Raw genomic sequence first — 12091 nt, forward strand, 5'->3', positions numbered from 1 at the left:
CATTGGCAAGAGAAAATGTTATTGTTCCTCCTCACTAGAACACTTCCGCTGTGCACCAACATATACACCCAGATACATTTGTACAGGAAGCACAGGCTGTCCTAAACACGATTATAAAACAAGCCCTGTAAATACAATTATAAAACAAGCCCTGTAAATAAAATGTTGGTGGTTTTTTTTTTTTTTTCAAATGAAAGCATCAATGCACTGATCTAAAGACAATGAGGTCCTTCAGTGGAACATATGGTTCCTCTGAAATAGAAGAAATATAATGTCCTAAAGCATATCAAGTCTCAAATTGGGAGAATATCCATGGCTTCCCAAGATATTCTTGCACTTCCACATTAGCTGAAGATACAAATCAGTTGAATAATGTTTCTTTTGTGAAGAATAACTTAAACTATTACTCCTATAAATACAATTTAAGGCTACAGACATAATTTAAAAGTGTAACTTAAAACTTACAAACACTAACAACTAGGAATATTAAGGTCACGTGCTTCCCAAATATTAATTTTAAAACAAGCTGTAGCTCTTCACATGATTTAATGAGGACAGCCTGAACAGGTTTGATTTTCTAAGCAAAGAAAATTTTATTTGCTAGTTTAAGCAAGGAGTGTGGCAAAAATGAGCAACCCAGCCACTGCTGCTGGTTTTACTATGAAAAACCATTTGGCATATCTGAGCATGATGAACTACATCTTATAGCCCACCTAACTAAAAATTGAGTAAAGCTTTCATTTCACTTAGGAATCAGCTATCCATTGACTTAAAGATACATTCAAAAGACGCCCCCTCTCTCAGTCACCCAGCACCAAGGGATGCCACAGTTCAGGCACTACTTGTGCATTTGATGTACCTGAATATAAATCGCAGTAATTCCAGTCTTTGATGCTGTAACTTCCTGAGAGCAAAGCCCACGTTATTTTCAAATACATAGAAGTTAAAATTTATCACCATCATATTTTGGATTGAAGATATATAATGTTGATTTTGCGGTATAATTCTACCGTTAATCAAGACGGTGTCAGATACATAAAAACATGAACAATGTGAATGATATACAGCTTCTCCCTTTAATACATGTTTGCAATCCGTAACAGACTAGTTTGTTAGCATTTGGTTAGAATGTTATGTAATGGTTGAGGTATTTGTAATAAAAACAGTCTATTTCTGTTAGCCTGTTCTTCATAGACATAAAAGCTGTCTTCATCTGATTTTTATTAGGACTTCATCTTTCTCTGCTCTTTATGCATTTTTTTTTAAGACTTCTGTGCACTCAGTTTTCATTTCACCAACAGGCGCCCCGTATTATTTCCTCCCACCTCCTCACACAAATCTCAGCTTTTATTTTTATACCTGCCTTCACCCATGAGAAAATCCTACAGGGTTTTGTGAAACCCAGATCCAAAAAAACTCGAAAAGAGGGCATGAAGCTGAACGAAGAAAAGAATTTCCTACAGAAGATGAACAACTGGTTCTACCAGTAAAACACCACTAGCAGTCCCGTCATTACAAGCCCAACATTCATCCCCAACTAGTGGAAAGGTGGTGCATTTTCAGGGTGGAGGTGGTTTTTTCCCCTCAAACCCTCCATTACTATATACGGCCACTGAAGATGTCCCACTCTTCCTTCGATAAAAAGAAGAGGAATGTTTTTTCTTCACTCATCTCCAATACATTACTCAAAGGTTTAATCCTTCTGCAAGAGCTACCTTTTCTTTTTATCTCTACATCTAAGCCTCTTATCCACACCACCCTTATACGGTATTTAGACTACATTTCCCACCCTCTCTCCACTTTCACATCACTCCTGTTAGTTATTCCAGAACAAAGGGCTTGTACTTTCAGTAACCTAGGATATCTGGTTGAAGTCAACCCCAGACAACATGCCCACTGCTTTGACTTACATTCTTTCTCTTAACTGACCTGACCTATAGCATTCCTACAGACAGAACAGAATCTACATAAGAGCTCCCTTCCGAACTATATCACCTACTCCTTGCTCGTTGTGGCCTGTTTCACTTTCCCCAGTAGACTTAAGGATGTGGGGAAAACAGGACCTACAGAAGAAAATGCATACCATAAGTATGTACCACTGAACAAGGACTCCAGCAACCAAGTTAAAACTGTCGACTATTTTGCTCTAAAAAAAGCAAGGGTTCCTGTTACAGAGTCTAAATGAGAGTAAAGACATTATAAACTGCTACTAAACTGAAGAAACAGAATATTTACATTTGCAAGACTCACAGAAGTGACTGTCTCTAGATTTATACATACTTTATGAGCTATTATTTACTAAAGCAATAAACTTTACACAGGGAGCATATCTACACTAAGGCAGTTGTACGTGACAGACACACAAACAGAGGCAGTAATCCTAGCCTGTGCACACAACTGCTGGCCTGGGAGAGAACGAAAGTTCTCACTTCGATTTAAACAGCCACCTCTTAAGCCCACATCTCCACCAAAGCAGTTGTACATGCACTGAACACAATACTCTGAGGGGCCATGCCAGGTTAACGGTTGGACTCTATGATATTAAAGGTCTTTTCCAGCCTAAACGATTCTATGACTCTGTGACATACTGCCTTTTCCACTGCACATTCACCAAGTTCAAAGAACTCTCAAAATGTTGGGATAGAATCCTTAGTCTCAAGAAGACTGTAGCAGAGTTGCACTAAAACACCCCAAAATTAATAAAGAAAAAGTCTCTAGACTATGTAATTCAAAAAAAACTGACAGCCGTTCAGCTCCTGGCAGTCAGTATTAGGCGGTAATCCTTTTGTTTCTCACTGATGGACAAATGAGATCATGTCCTGTTTCCTCCCTCCTTCAGAAGCAATTTCTTGTCTGAGCAGAGCTCTTGGGACTAGACAACGGGTAGGCCTGGTGCCTCACTGCAGAAGAAACAAAGCTATTAAAAATCAGAGTCCTGTTTTTTCCTGGTAGAAATAATGCTAGTTCCTACTAAAATACTCATCTGACCCCAGTAATCAAAAAGAAACAAGGAAAAATGGTCCTCCTTGCTCAATGATATAGAATTCAAAACCTTTCACAAAGGAATAAGCTTACAGAACACCTGAGAGACACAAAAAGAAAAAAAAAAACCAAACCAGAAAAAACTGAAGTGTTCCATTCACCGTCCAGCACCACACTCTCATGCATGTGCCCCTTCCCCATAAAGGGGGCTTGGATCGGAAACTATCTGGGCCATCTTTAGCCCCAAGATTTTCAGTCCCTGCATGCCTCGGTGATGGCTCCCATTATGCCCACTGCATCATGCCCACTGCAGACTAGCTGGCCGAATTTTAGCCGTGTCATCTAACCATGCCCTCACCATCCTTTATCAGTAAGAACAGCCCCGGCTCCACTCACACCACCCCCACAAATCCTGTCCCTCAGAACAGAAACAATGCCTTCCTGAACGGCGCTTCCCTCAGTCCTACATTTAACAACCCAGGAAGAACCTTTTGCTGTGCACCTCAAGAACTGTGGCCGAACCTTGCAGAGTTGGAAAAGCAAAGCGCCATGCCCTGCATGCGCCTCCCGCACCCCGTAAGAAAGGGCTCCCCTCCCCCCGCGTTTCTGGCGGAAGAATCACAGCCACGAAGTGAGCGCAAACGCACGAAGGGGACGGCACGTTTCTCGAGCAACCTCCCTCGAGAGAGAGAGAGAGGGAGACCTGGAGCCGTTAAAAAGGAAAGGCGTGGGGGTGGGGGAAGGGCGGGAGAAGCAAGCAGCACACCCGCCAGCGCGGCCCTCGGCCGCCCCCCCCGCCGCAGCCCCCTCCCGCCGCCCGCGGGCAAGGCCCGGCGCTGTGCCCGGCGCGGGCGCGGCCGGCCCCAGGCGGCGATGCGGTGCGGTACGGCCCAGCGGCGCCGAGCAGCCCAGCCCGCCCGCCAGCCCACCGCGGGCCCAGCGCTCCGCCGCCTCCCGCCGGGGCGGGCAGCGGGGTGCTGGCCCCCACGGGCACCCCCCTCCCCACAGGCCGCGGGCCGGCCGCCGCCGCCGCCAGGCCGGGCGGAAGCCGCCTCCGCCCGGGGCCATGCGGCGCAGGCCGCTCGCCCGCTCCCTGCCGGCACCGGTCTGCGCCGCAGGCCCGCGAGGCTCCGCTGGAAGGCGGAGGGGCCGCCGCTTACCTGGCGCGCAGCGCGGCGGGCCGGCGCTCGGGCCTCCCGGGGAGGGCTCCCGGACTCGGCGAGGCCGCTGCCGTTCCCGGCACCTCGACGCCGCGCCTCAGCCGCTTACCACACAGGGGCCAAGATGGCGGGCGGCCAAGCCGGCGCCAACGACGTCTGACCTCACCGCGCCCGCGCGCCCGGGCTCCGCCCCCGCTGCTCACGTGACGCGCGCCGCGCCGTGCCGCAGTCGGGCGGGCGCCCCCGGCGCGCCCCCTGGCGACGCGGGGTGGCGGGACGGGCACGGAGCTGGCTGCGGCCGGCGGGAGCGGTGCCGGGGACGCGGCTGCCCCGAGCCCAGCGGCCGCGGGTCGGGGGCGGGCAGGCAGCGCCCGTCCTGCCCGCTCTGCTCCTCAGCCCCAGCCGGAGGCCCCCGCGGGTGCCTGGGGAGGCTCTGCCTTCCCCCCGTGGGCTTCGGCCTTCCCTGCGAGACGGGCTGCTGGGACGGCGGCAGAGACGCTCGCCCGCCTGCATGTATCCCTGTATATATTATTTCTTAGGAGGGGCGCCCCCCCCCGCCACACCTGGTGGCACTGCATCCACTTGACCCCCCTCCCCCGATAATAAACCATCAATAAAACTACCAGAGACCAAATCCGTGAGGTTTATTTGTGCTCCCTTTGTGTCCCAAAAGCTACCAGGTGTGGGCCTGGCTGGGCGAGCAGGGGAGGGAGGCTGGCGCCGTGCACGCCAGGCCATCCCAAAATGGCGCTTCCCAAAAGCCCGCTGGAGATCCGCACCACGCTGGGCTGGAGCAGTGCGGGCAGGGATCACAGCAGGTTTGGGGGAAATGCTCCAAAAAAAATCCCTGGGTGGGTGTGGATGGTCGGCGGGAGGAGGTCGGGGAGCCTGGCTGACAACCTGGCAGCAGCACGGCATCACGCCGGCGCCGGATCCCACCGTGTTCCTCCTACAGCTGGGGGGCTCCAAGGGTCCAGCCCAGCCGGGGGGATTTGGAGAGGAGGAGACCTGCTGTGAGAGCCACTGGCAGGGCCAGGAGGTACATCCAGTGCCAGCTGTCAGAGGGGTCATCCACCACCCGCGTTCTCAAGGGCTTCAGCGTCCGCTGCCACTGAGTCAGGATGGCGTCTCTGGCCCCGCTCCACTTCCCCCGTCCCATCAGCCGGTACTGGTAGGGCGAGCAGGGCCCGAAGAAGACAGCCAGGGCCAGCCGGGGGTCTGTCAGGAGCAGCCTCAGCACATTGGGCTTTACGCCAGCACACGAAGCGATTTCATCGGTGTAGCTGATAAAGCTCATCTTCAGGTTCTCCCTCTCGGATGGATTCCTTCAACGCCACATAAAAGAGACAAGATCAAATAGCATCATCCCATCTTGGTTCCCAGCTCCACAGAAAGCAAAAGCTCTGGGCTCTGGCATCGGTCGAGCCCTGGTTTCCAGGGCTGAGCTCCCGTGGCCCCACGTGAACCCAAAGGCACTGACAGAGCCTCCGTGGGGCTGGTCTCCAGCACTCACCTGGGGCAGGGACTAGGCAGAAGCTTGTTTTGCCTCCGCATCCTAGTTGTGGCTTCAGAAACAGTTCTAGTATTATACTGCCATCGTAATGCCCCAAATACCCACGCTGTGTCCTTCCCCAAGGATCACAGGTGTGGATTTGGCTGATTTTGAGAGGCAGAGAAATAGATATTCACAGATAAGACTGCCAAGGGGACTGGGGAAAACTGGGAGATGCAGAAAGCTTCCCACGCTGGGAGGGACCTCCAGGGTTTTTTGGCGTGAAGCCTCATCTCCCTTGCAGGAGGGAAGATGTGTGCTTCAGCAAATCTGGGACAGCCTTGAGTTTGCCTCCATTGCACCCCTGACTCCCGTATTTGTGTGTGACAGCATCGGTCTGATGCAGACACATTGTCTGCAGTCGCTGGGGCTCCTGGTGACAATCCCCGTGGCTCTGTTTCGTCCTGGCTTTTCCTCAGTGTCCTATGAGCCAGCTCTGCCTTGCTGGCAGCCCCAGTCCAGCCTGCACCCCGCCTGGCCCGAGGGCTCCTCCTTGCTTCTGAAAGATGCTGCCAGGCAGCATGTCCACCACCACCTGTCCCACAGCCTTGGGGACCTGTCTCAACCTCCTGTAAAATCCCAGTGCCAGCAAGGCAGGGCGTTAGCTCCTATGTACACAACGGATGGGTCCCCACCTTGTCTAGTAGTCATGGTGACCTGTCAAAAAGTGCCACCAAACTGTCCCCTCCCTTCATCGCCTGGCTCCAGCGGGGTTTCTGGGTCGGGCTTGGCCCTGACCCAAGCGCTCCCGCTGCCTGGATTTGGGAGGGAGAAGCCACGAGATGGCACCCTTAGTCTGGAGGAAACCAAACCTCCATCTTGACGTAATGGGAATTAGGACTTGGCTTGGAGGCCTGGTGGAGGGGCCCTGCAGGTCCTGGGTCCTGCCATAAGCTGCTCCAGCGCAATGTGCCCTGGGTGTCTTGATCCGTTGTCCATCAAGGAGCCACAACAGCATCTCCCCACTTCGCTACGGGTGGTGAGGGAATAAATATATCCAAGAAGAGTTGGGTGCCCTAGGTGGTTCCCTCCCATGACTGCTACAGGACCCCGCTTTCCCTGGGGTTATCCTGGCACACAGCACCCATTGCGCCCCAAGTGCAGGAGCATCGTGCACCTTTTGACCTGTGGCTTCTTCTTTGAAACTTCAGCCATCATCCTGCTGGTGGGAGGGAGCTTGTTCCAGCCTGAGAAGAACAGAGAAACCAGAGACCTCCAGCAGCACCTTAGGCTGAAAAGTTCACCCCCCTCCCATGCCCCCAGCCCCCTGACTGAAAGCGTTTGTGCTTGTGGGTTAGGGCACGGTGCGTGAAGGGGTATGGGGGTGCAGCTGGGGGGCAGAGGCTACAGTGCCACTAATACCCATGGCACTGTGGCAGGAGCTGAAATACACCCTAGGCTCTGTGGATGGCAGGTCAGGCTGCCCCACACCTCCCACCCCAGCAGATCCCCCATCCCTGCACCCCGTCTCCCACCTGCAAAGATCCCCGTCACCCAGCGAGCCTGCATTTCTGCTCCCACCATCACAGAGCCTGTCAGCTGGACTAAGCCGATGATGGCCAGCGTTGGCTTTTCCAGCTGAGGAGGGAAGATGCGTTTATAGAGGGAACGGTTATCATCGAAGAGGCTGCGAACTGACTCTTCGAGGAAGGGAAACGAGAAGATGTAGCCTGTGGCAAAGAGCACCACGTCGATGTTTTGCTCTGTCCCATCTTCGAAAACAGCAGAGCTTTCAGTGAATGCCTTCACCTTCGGCTTCAACACAACAGTCCCAGAGAGAAGGCAAAACGGCAGCTCTTCATTGATAATTATCTTGAAGTTGGAGCTTGCAGGTGGAAAAGAAGACAGCAATGTTAGCATCTGGGAGGGACCCGAAACTTCTTTTGTGGCCGAAGTTCCCCTCCAATGATTTTCTATTCCACAAATATTCCCTGAAATTAAAAACTGAGCACTTCAAGCCATTAAAACCTCCATAGCAACTAATAAAATAGTCAGAAAAAACACCTTTTTGTGGAAGCCAAGCCATAGTTCTTGTGGTTAAACCATGAATTGAACTTCCAAAACCTAATCCTCTTTGTGAGAGCTGATGGGAGAAGCCAGTCGAGAAAGTGGTTGAAGCGGGTGGTGTTGACCATGTCGAAGGGGAAGCCGTGGTCTGAGATCCGGCTGAACACCCACGTGCTGCTCCTGACGCTGAGGAACACCTAGGGGAGAAGGCAGGTCTCAGCAGCCTGCCCGGACATCTTGCCAGTTTTCCCCTGAACATCAAATCCCATCTCCTGCGCTTGGGAGCTGAGACGGTTGTCCCGAGGGAAGGAGACGGTGTCTGGATGAACCAAACAGCTTGCAGTGGCTTCTGCGAAGTCCCTGCAGCTGCTGAATGGCCACACCTTAGGTGGCCCACACCCTCCAGGAATTGCAGAGCTTCTTCAATTGCCCTCCGTTTGAAATGCTATTTATTGAGAAACCCGGTGGGCAAAGCTTCCTGCATGTACCCTGAGCCACCAGTTCTTGTGGTCCCTGGCCAGGCTCGGCACTGCCGTGGAGCTGTACCTTTGCAGCCACACGGCTCAGCTCCACGGAGAGGTCACCGCCAGTGTTGCCAATGCCGATCACGAGGACCCGCTTTCCCCGGAAAGCCTCCACATCTCTGTATTCCCTGCTGTGGATATACTGGCCTTTGAAGTGAGTGTCGATACCTAGGCAGAGCAGGGAGCATCTCCTACTGCCAGATACATTTGCTTGTCCCAGCCTCATGCCCAGACCCTCTGCAGCCCCCAACCCTCCACCTCCCACCTCTCCTTGCAGCTGAGAAGCCCACAGAGGTCTCAGCTCCCTGGGTGATACTGCCCTCCCACACCTCATCAGCTCAGTCCTGGTTTGCAAATTCTCGTGCAAGACCCTGGCTGCATCTTTATGAGGTGTTTTTCCTATTCCCAGGAATGGTCCTCATCATTCCCATGGGGTGTGGGTCCCACCTGCCCCAGCGTGGGGTCTTCGTGGAGCAGGCAGTCTCAAAGAGGAAAATGCAGCCAAGGGACCCATGGGTGCTGGGTGAAACCCTGGGGGGCAGCCCCAGCCCACCCTGCTGCTGAGGCAGGGCTTACCTGGGAAAGAAGCCAACGGTAAATAGGGCTCCTGGAAATGGCCAGTGCAAACCATGACAGCATCGAAGATGTGCGACTCCTGGATGCCGTCGGTCTCGGTGACCACCTCCCACTGGCCCGAGGTGGTGAAATCTGGGCGCTTTCTCACGCTGAGAGCTGTCGTCTTGCACCAAAGCCCAACAAAACAGCAGTCAGGAACTGTGCTGTGCTTTGGAGAGGACCTGCCTGCAAAGGGCTGGGGCTGCCAGAGGCAGGCTGGGTCCCTGGGGAGCTGCATGTCATCTCTGAAGCTGTTAAATCCCACCGTGCACCTTTCCCCTGGTGATGGCATTGAGGGGGGGTTGATGCATTGATGCATCAGCACCAGGCAGGGGGGGTTGATGTTTGATGCGTTGATGCATCAGCACCAGGCAGCCCATGTTTGCGCAGCCTAATTTAAAACATGGTCCTCATGGCATTGTCCCATCCCACCTGGGTGATGATGCCCTACTATCTGCAGCCACTGACAGCTCTTCTTCCTGTAGCGTTTGGGCTCCCTGCTCACCTTGAAGCGTATGTGCCGCAGGAGGTCAAAGTGCTGGGCATACATCCGAAAGTACTCCAGGAGGAGGCTGTGGGGTAGGAAACTGGGAAAATCCTCCGGGCAGGGGAAGTCGCTGAAGCAGGACATCTCCTTGGAGGTGTTGGTGATGATGGAGCGGTACACACTGACCCTCCCACTGTCCGTGGAGTCCTGTGTGAAGCCAGCAGTGCTGTTTGCAGGTGTGTGGGGAAGGACTTTCTCCCCTCAAAGTGTTTGAGTGTTTTTCCTCCTTGTGTTCAGGCACAAGGAATAAACCAGGACTAGCACCTGGTGACCATGGCTTCTCCTCCCTCCATCTCCTTCTCCACCTTGGAGTCAGAGAGAGCACTGTGCCAGGACAGGGACGGTCCCTGAGGGCATGGCCACCCTTTCTTCTTTGCTGCAGGCAAAGGGCATCCGAGGGAGGGGACAAACCCAGGGACAATCCTCCCCACGCAGGCAGAGCCCACTGACCGTGTAGCGCCAGAGCCCCCCGATGTCCTCGCTCTTCTCAAAGCAGGTAGGCTCCAGCCCCTCATCCAGGCAGCTCTTGACAGAGGCCAGCCCGCTGACCCCCGCCCCGATGACAGCCACGCGCCGCACCATGCTGTCCCGCAGCAGACAATGAGCGACTGGAAATAAAACAGCCCAGGGATTAGCAGGAACACCAGTCCCTTTTTCCCCATCCCCAGCAAAGCACCCTGTGTCTTCTCTGGCTGCCAGGTATCCACGGTGGAAAACCATCCTTGGAGAAATCCATCACCAGCTCTGGGCTCGAGCGTTACGGATGGATGCTGCCCATTCCCCTTCCCACTGTGCTAAGCCCACACCGCAGGCCCAGCGATTCCCCTCCCGCAGGCAGGGGAAAAGGAGGCACTTTTAAACCTCGCCGCACTGCTGCTTCTGTTTATTACCTTTCGTGGCCTAAAGGAGGGGAAGGGGCTCACAGCTATCTGCTTCTGCCTGCAAAGTGAGCCTACTGAAACCTTTTGAAGAAACAATTCCAGCCAAGCCGGCTTGCTTTCACGCTTTCCTTTTTAATTTCCCGTTAAAGGGCATTCTCTCCAAAACAAAAGGGTTTCTTTTTATTTTTTTTTTTTAAAAAAAAGCAATGCCTGAGTGAGCAGGAGCACAGCGATTCAGCGATTCAGAAGTTAGCCAGCCCAGTGAAAGCGCGGCTGGGATTACAGAATATACAAAAGGTAAGAAACCCAGGAAACGCGGGTATAAATGGGAGGAACTCAAAGCCCAGGGTGTGTAAGCTGAGCTGCATCGATCTTGACTGGAAAGCAACAAAACTAGTGGGGAAAAAAATGAACCCACGTGAACTTTGATTAGATAACAAACACACCTACTGCAGAGCCTAAAGAAAGAGTAATTTATAACTTTTTTGGTATCCATTTCATGTCAAAAATTGTTCACATAAACAGGAACTGGAGGAAACTGCGGAAAGCCAGGGAAAATGGGGGAGGCGCAAAAAACCCTTCTGTGTGGAGAAGCCCAGCCTGAGCCACTCCTTGATCTGCAGGAACAGGACAGGACATACCACCAACTTGCCCACCCCCACTTTCCGGAGCCTCCGCTGGCTTTGGGGAAGGGCAGCGACGTGCCCAGGATGCTAAAGTCATCCCTTTTTTCCAGCACTGCCTGCAGAGAGCTTTGCGGCAGAGGCTCCCCGCGACGCCCCCTCTCCCCCTGCCAGCAGTGAGGCGAAGCTAGTGTCGAACACCAGAACCCCGGGAAGCCGGCTGCCCGCTTTTAAAACCTGCAAAACCCAGCTGGAGAGAAGTGAGGAGCAAACCTTGCAGGGAAGTGCCGTGCCTTCGCTGCTCAGGCTTCGGCTGAATTTTCCTTTGAGTTTCTCCAGCTATGGATTTAGAGGAAAGGCTGAAGTCCAGGCAGCTTGCCACGGCTCTTGCACCACCGACCTTTACACCCATGCTCCCTCACTCTGCTGTGCTTAAATGCGCTGACAGAAAGTTCTCAACCTCCCGGCAGCAGTGCCGGTGGTGGGTGGAAATCCAGACTGTAATGCCATGGGGGCCACACTTGCAAGAGATCCCACGCTGCAGCTCACCACGGCCCCAGCCCCAGCAGCAGCTTGGGGGTGCCCTGATCGGTGCCCCCTTTGCCTGCATGCCAGCAGACGGCATGGATGGGGGACATGGTGCGCAGTGCAGCCTCATTTTTGGTGGTCAATGAAAGCTCTTGCAGCCCCAGGCTTCTGGGTTGCCCATGGCACCTGCCTGCGTGGCTCCAGCCCAGGCACAGAACCCCCCAGCTCTTCCTGTGCACACAGGGAGACAATGAGGTGGCAGCTTGCAGCATACTCCTGCCACAGCTGATGAAATTTTACTGATTGAAAGTCTCTCTGTGCACAAAACATAAGCCCCAGGACTGTCTGGCACCGGGAAGTGCAGGGAAACGGAGACGGGAGTGCTCAGCCCCACAGAGTACCAGCCCCAGGCTCAAGATGACAGCAGCCAGGGCTCTTTTGCTGGAAAGATGCCCGGATTCAACCCAAACTGGGATTTTTGGGTCATAAGGTTTAAGGCTGGAAGAAAGGAAAGCCTGACCTGTGTACCCAACCTAGAAAAGCCCTTGCTGGACTAAAGACCCCAATTCCCAGGTGATTTGGTGCAAGGCTGGATGCCTGTGTTCCCTTCCATCTCAAAAAGCCATCCCAAAGCCATTTTTCCTAGTCTTGTCCTCGCTGCATCCCAGCCAG

The 12091-nt window shown here is 53.4% G+C and overlaps 2 protein-coding genes across 21 annotated transcripts in view; both read right to left on the reverse strand.

Annotated features, from left to right (window-relative positions):
* PRRC2C (proline rich coiled-coil 2C) overlaps positions 1–4303 on the reverse strand; it is a 75659-nt gene extending 71356 nt beyond the window's left edge. For 8 of the 18 annotated variants that reach the window (XM_056356362.1, XM_056356367.1, XM_056356379.1 and 5 more), the window contains exon 1: positions 4143–4303. The gene's annotated coding sequence lies outside the window, so the exon portion shown is untranslated. The remainder of the gene's footprint in view (positions 1–4142) is intronic. The other 10 variants (XM_056356372.1, XM_056356363.1, XM_056356368.1 and 7 more) reach the window with 2 other exon arrangements.
* Positions 4304–4827: 524 nt separating this feature from the next.
* On the reverse strand, positions 4828–12050 carry FMO4 (flavin containing dimethylaniline monoxygenase 4). 3 transcript variants are annotated; one of them, XM_056356392.1, is made up of 9 exons: positions 11165–11579; positions 9838–9995; positions 9346–9534; positions 8802–8964; positions 8248–8393; positions 7699–7898; positions 7170–7519; positions 6812–6881; positions 4828–5467 (listed from the first exon to the last, which is right to left on the reverse strand). In XM_056356392.1, the coding sequence occupies exons 1-9, from the start codon at positions 11301–11303 to the stop codon at positions 5092–5094; spliced, it is 1791 nt and encodes a 596-aa protein (XP_056212367.1). In that variant the 5' UTR covers positions 11304–11579; the 3' UTR covers positions 4828–5091. The 3 variants fall into 3 exon arrangements, with proteins under 3 accessions (XP_056212367.1, XP_056212368.1, XP_056212369.1); XM_056356393.1 differs by having other exon boundaries at positions 10278–11257; XM_056356394.1 differs by having other exon boundaries at positions 5342–5467; positions 7216–7519; positions 11165–12050.
* Positions 12051–12091: the final 41 nt, after the last annotated feature.

This window comes from Falco biarmicus, chromosome 11, assembly GCF_023638135.1.
Source record: "Falco biarmicus isolate bFalBia1 chromosome 11, bFalBia1.pri, whole genome shotgun sequence".
Taxonomy (NCBI): domain Eukaryota; kingdom Metazoa; phylum Chordata; class Aves; order Falconiformes; family Falconidae; genus Falco; species Falco biarmicus.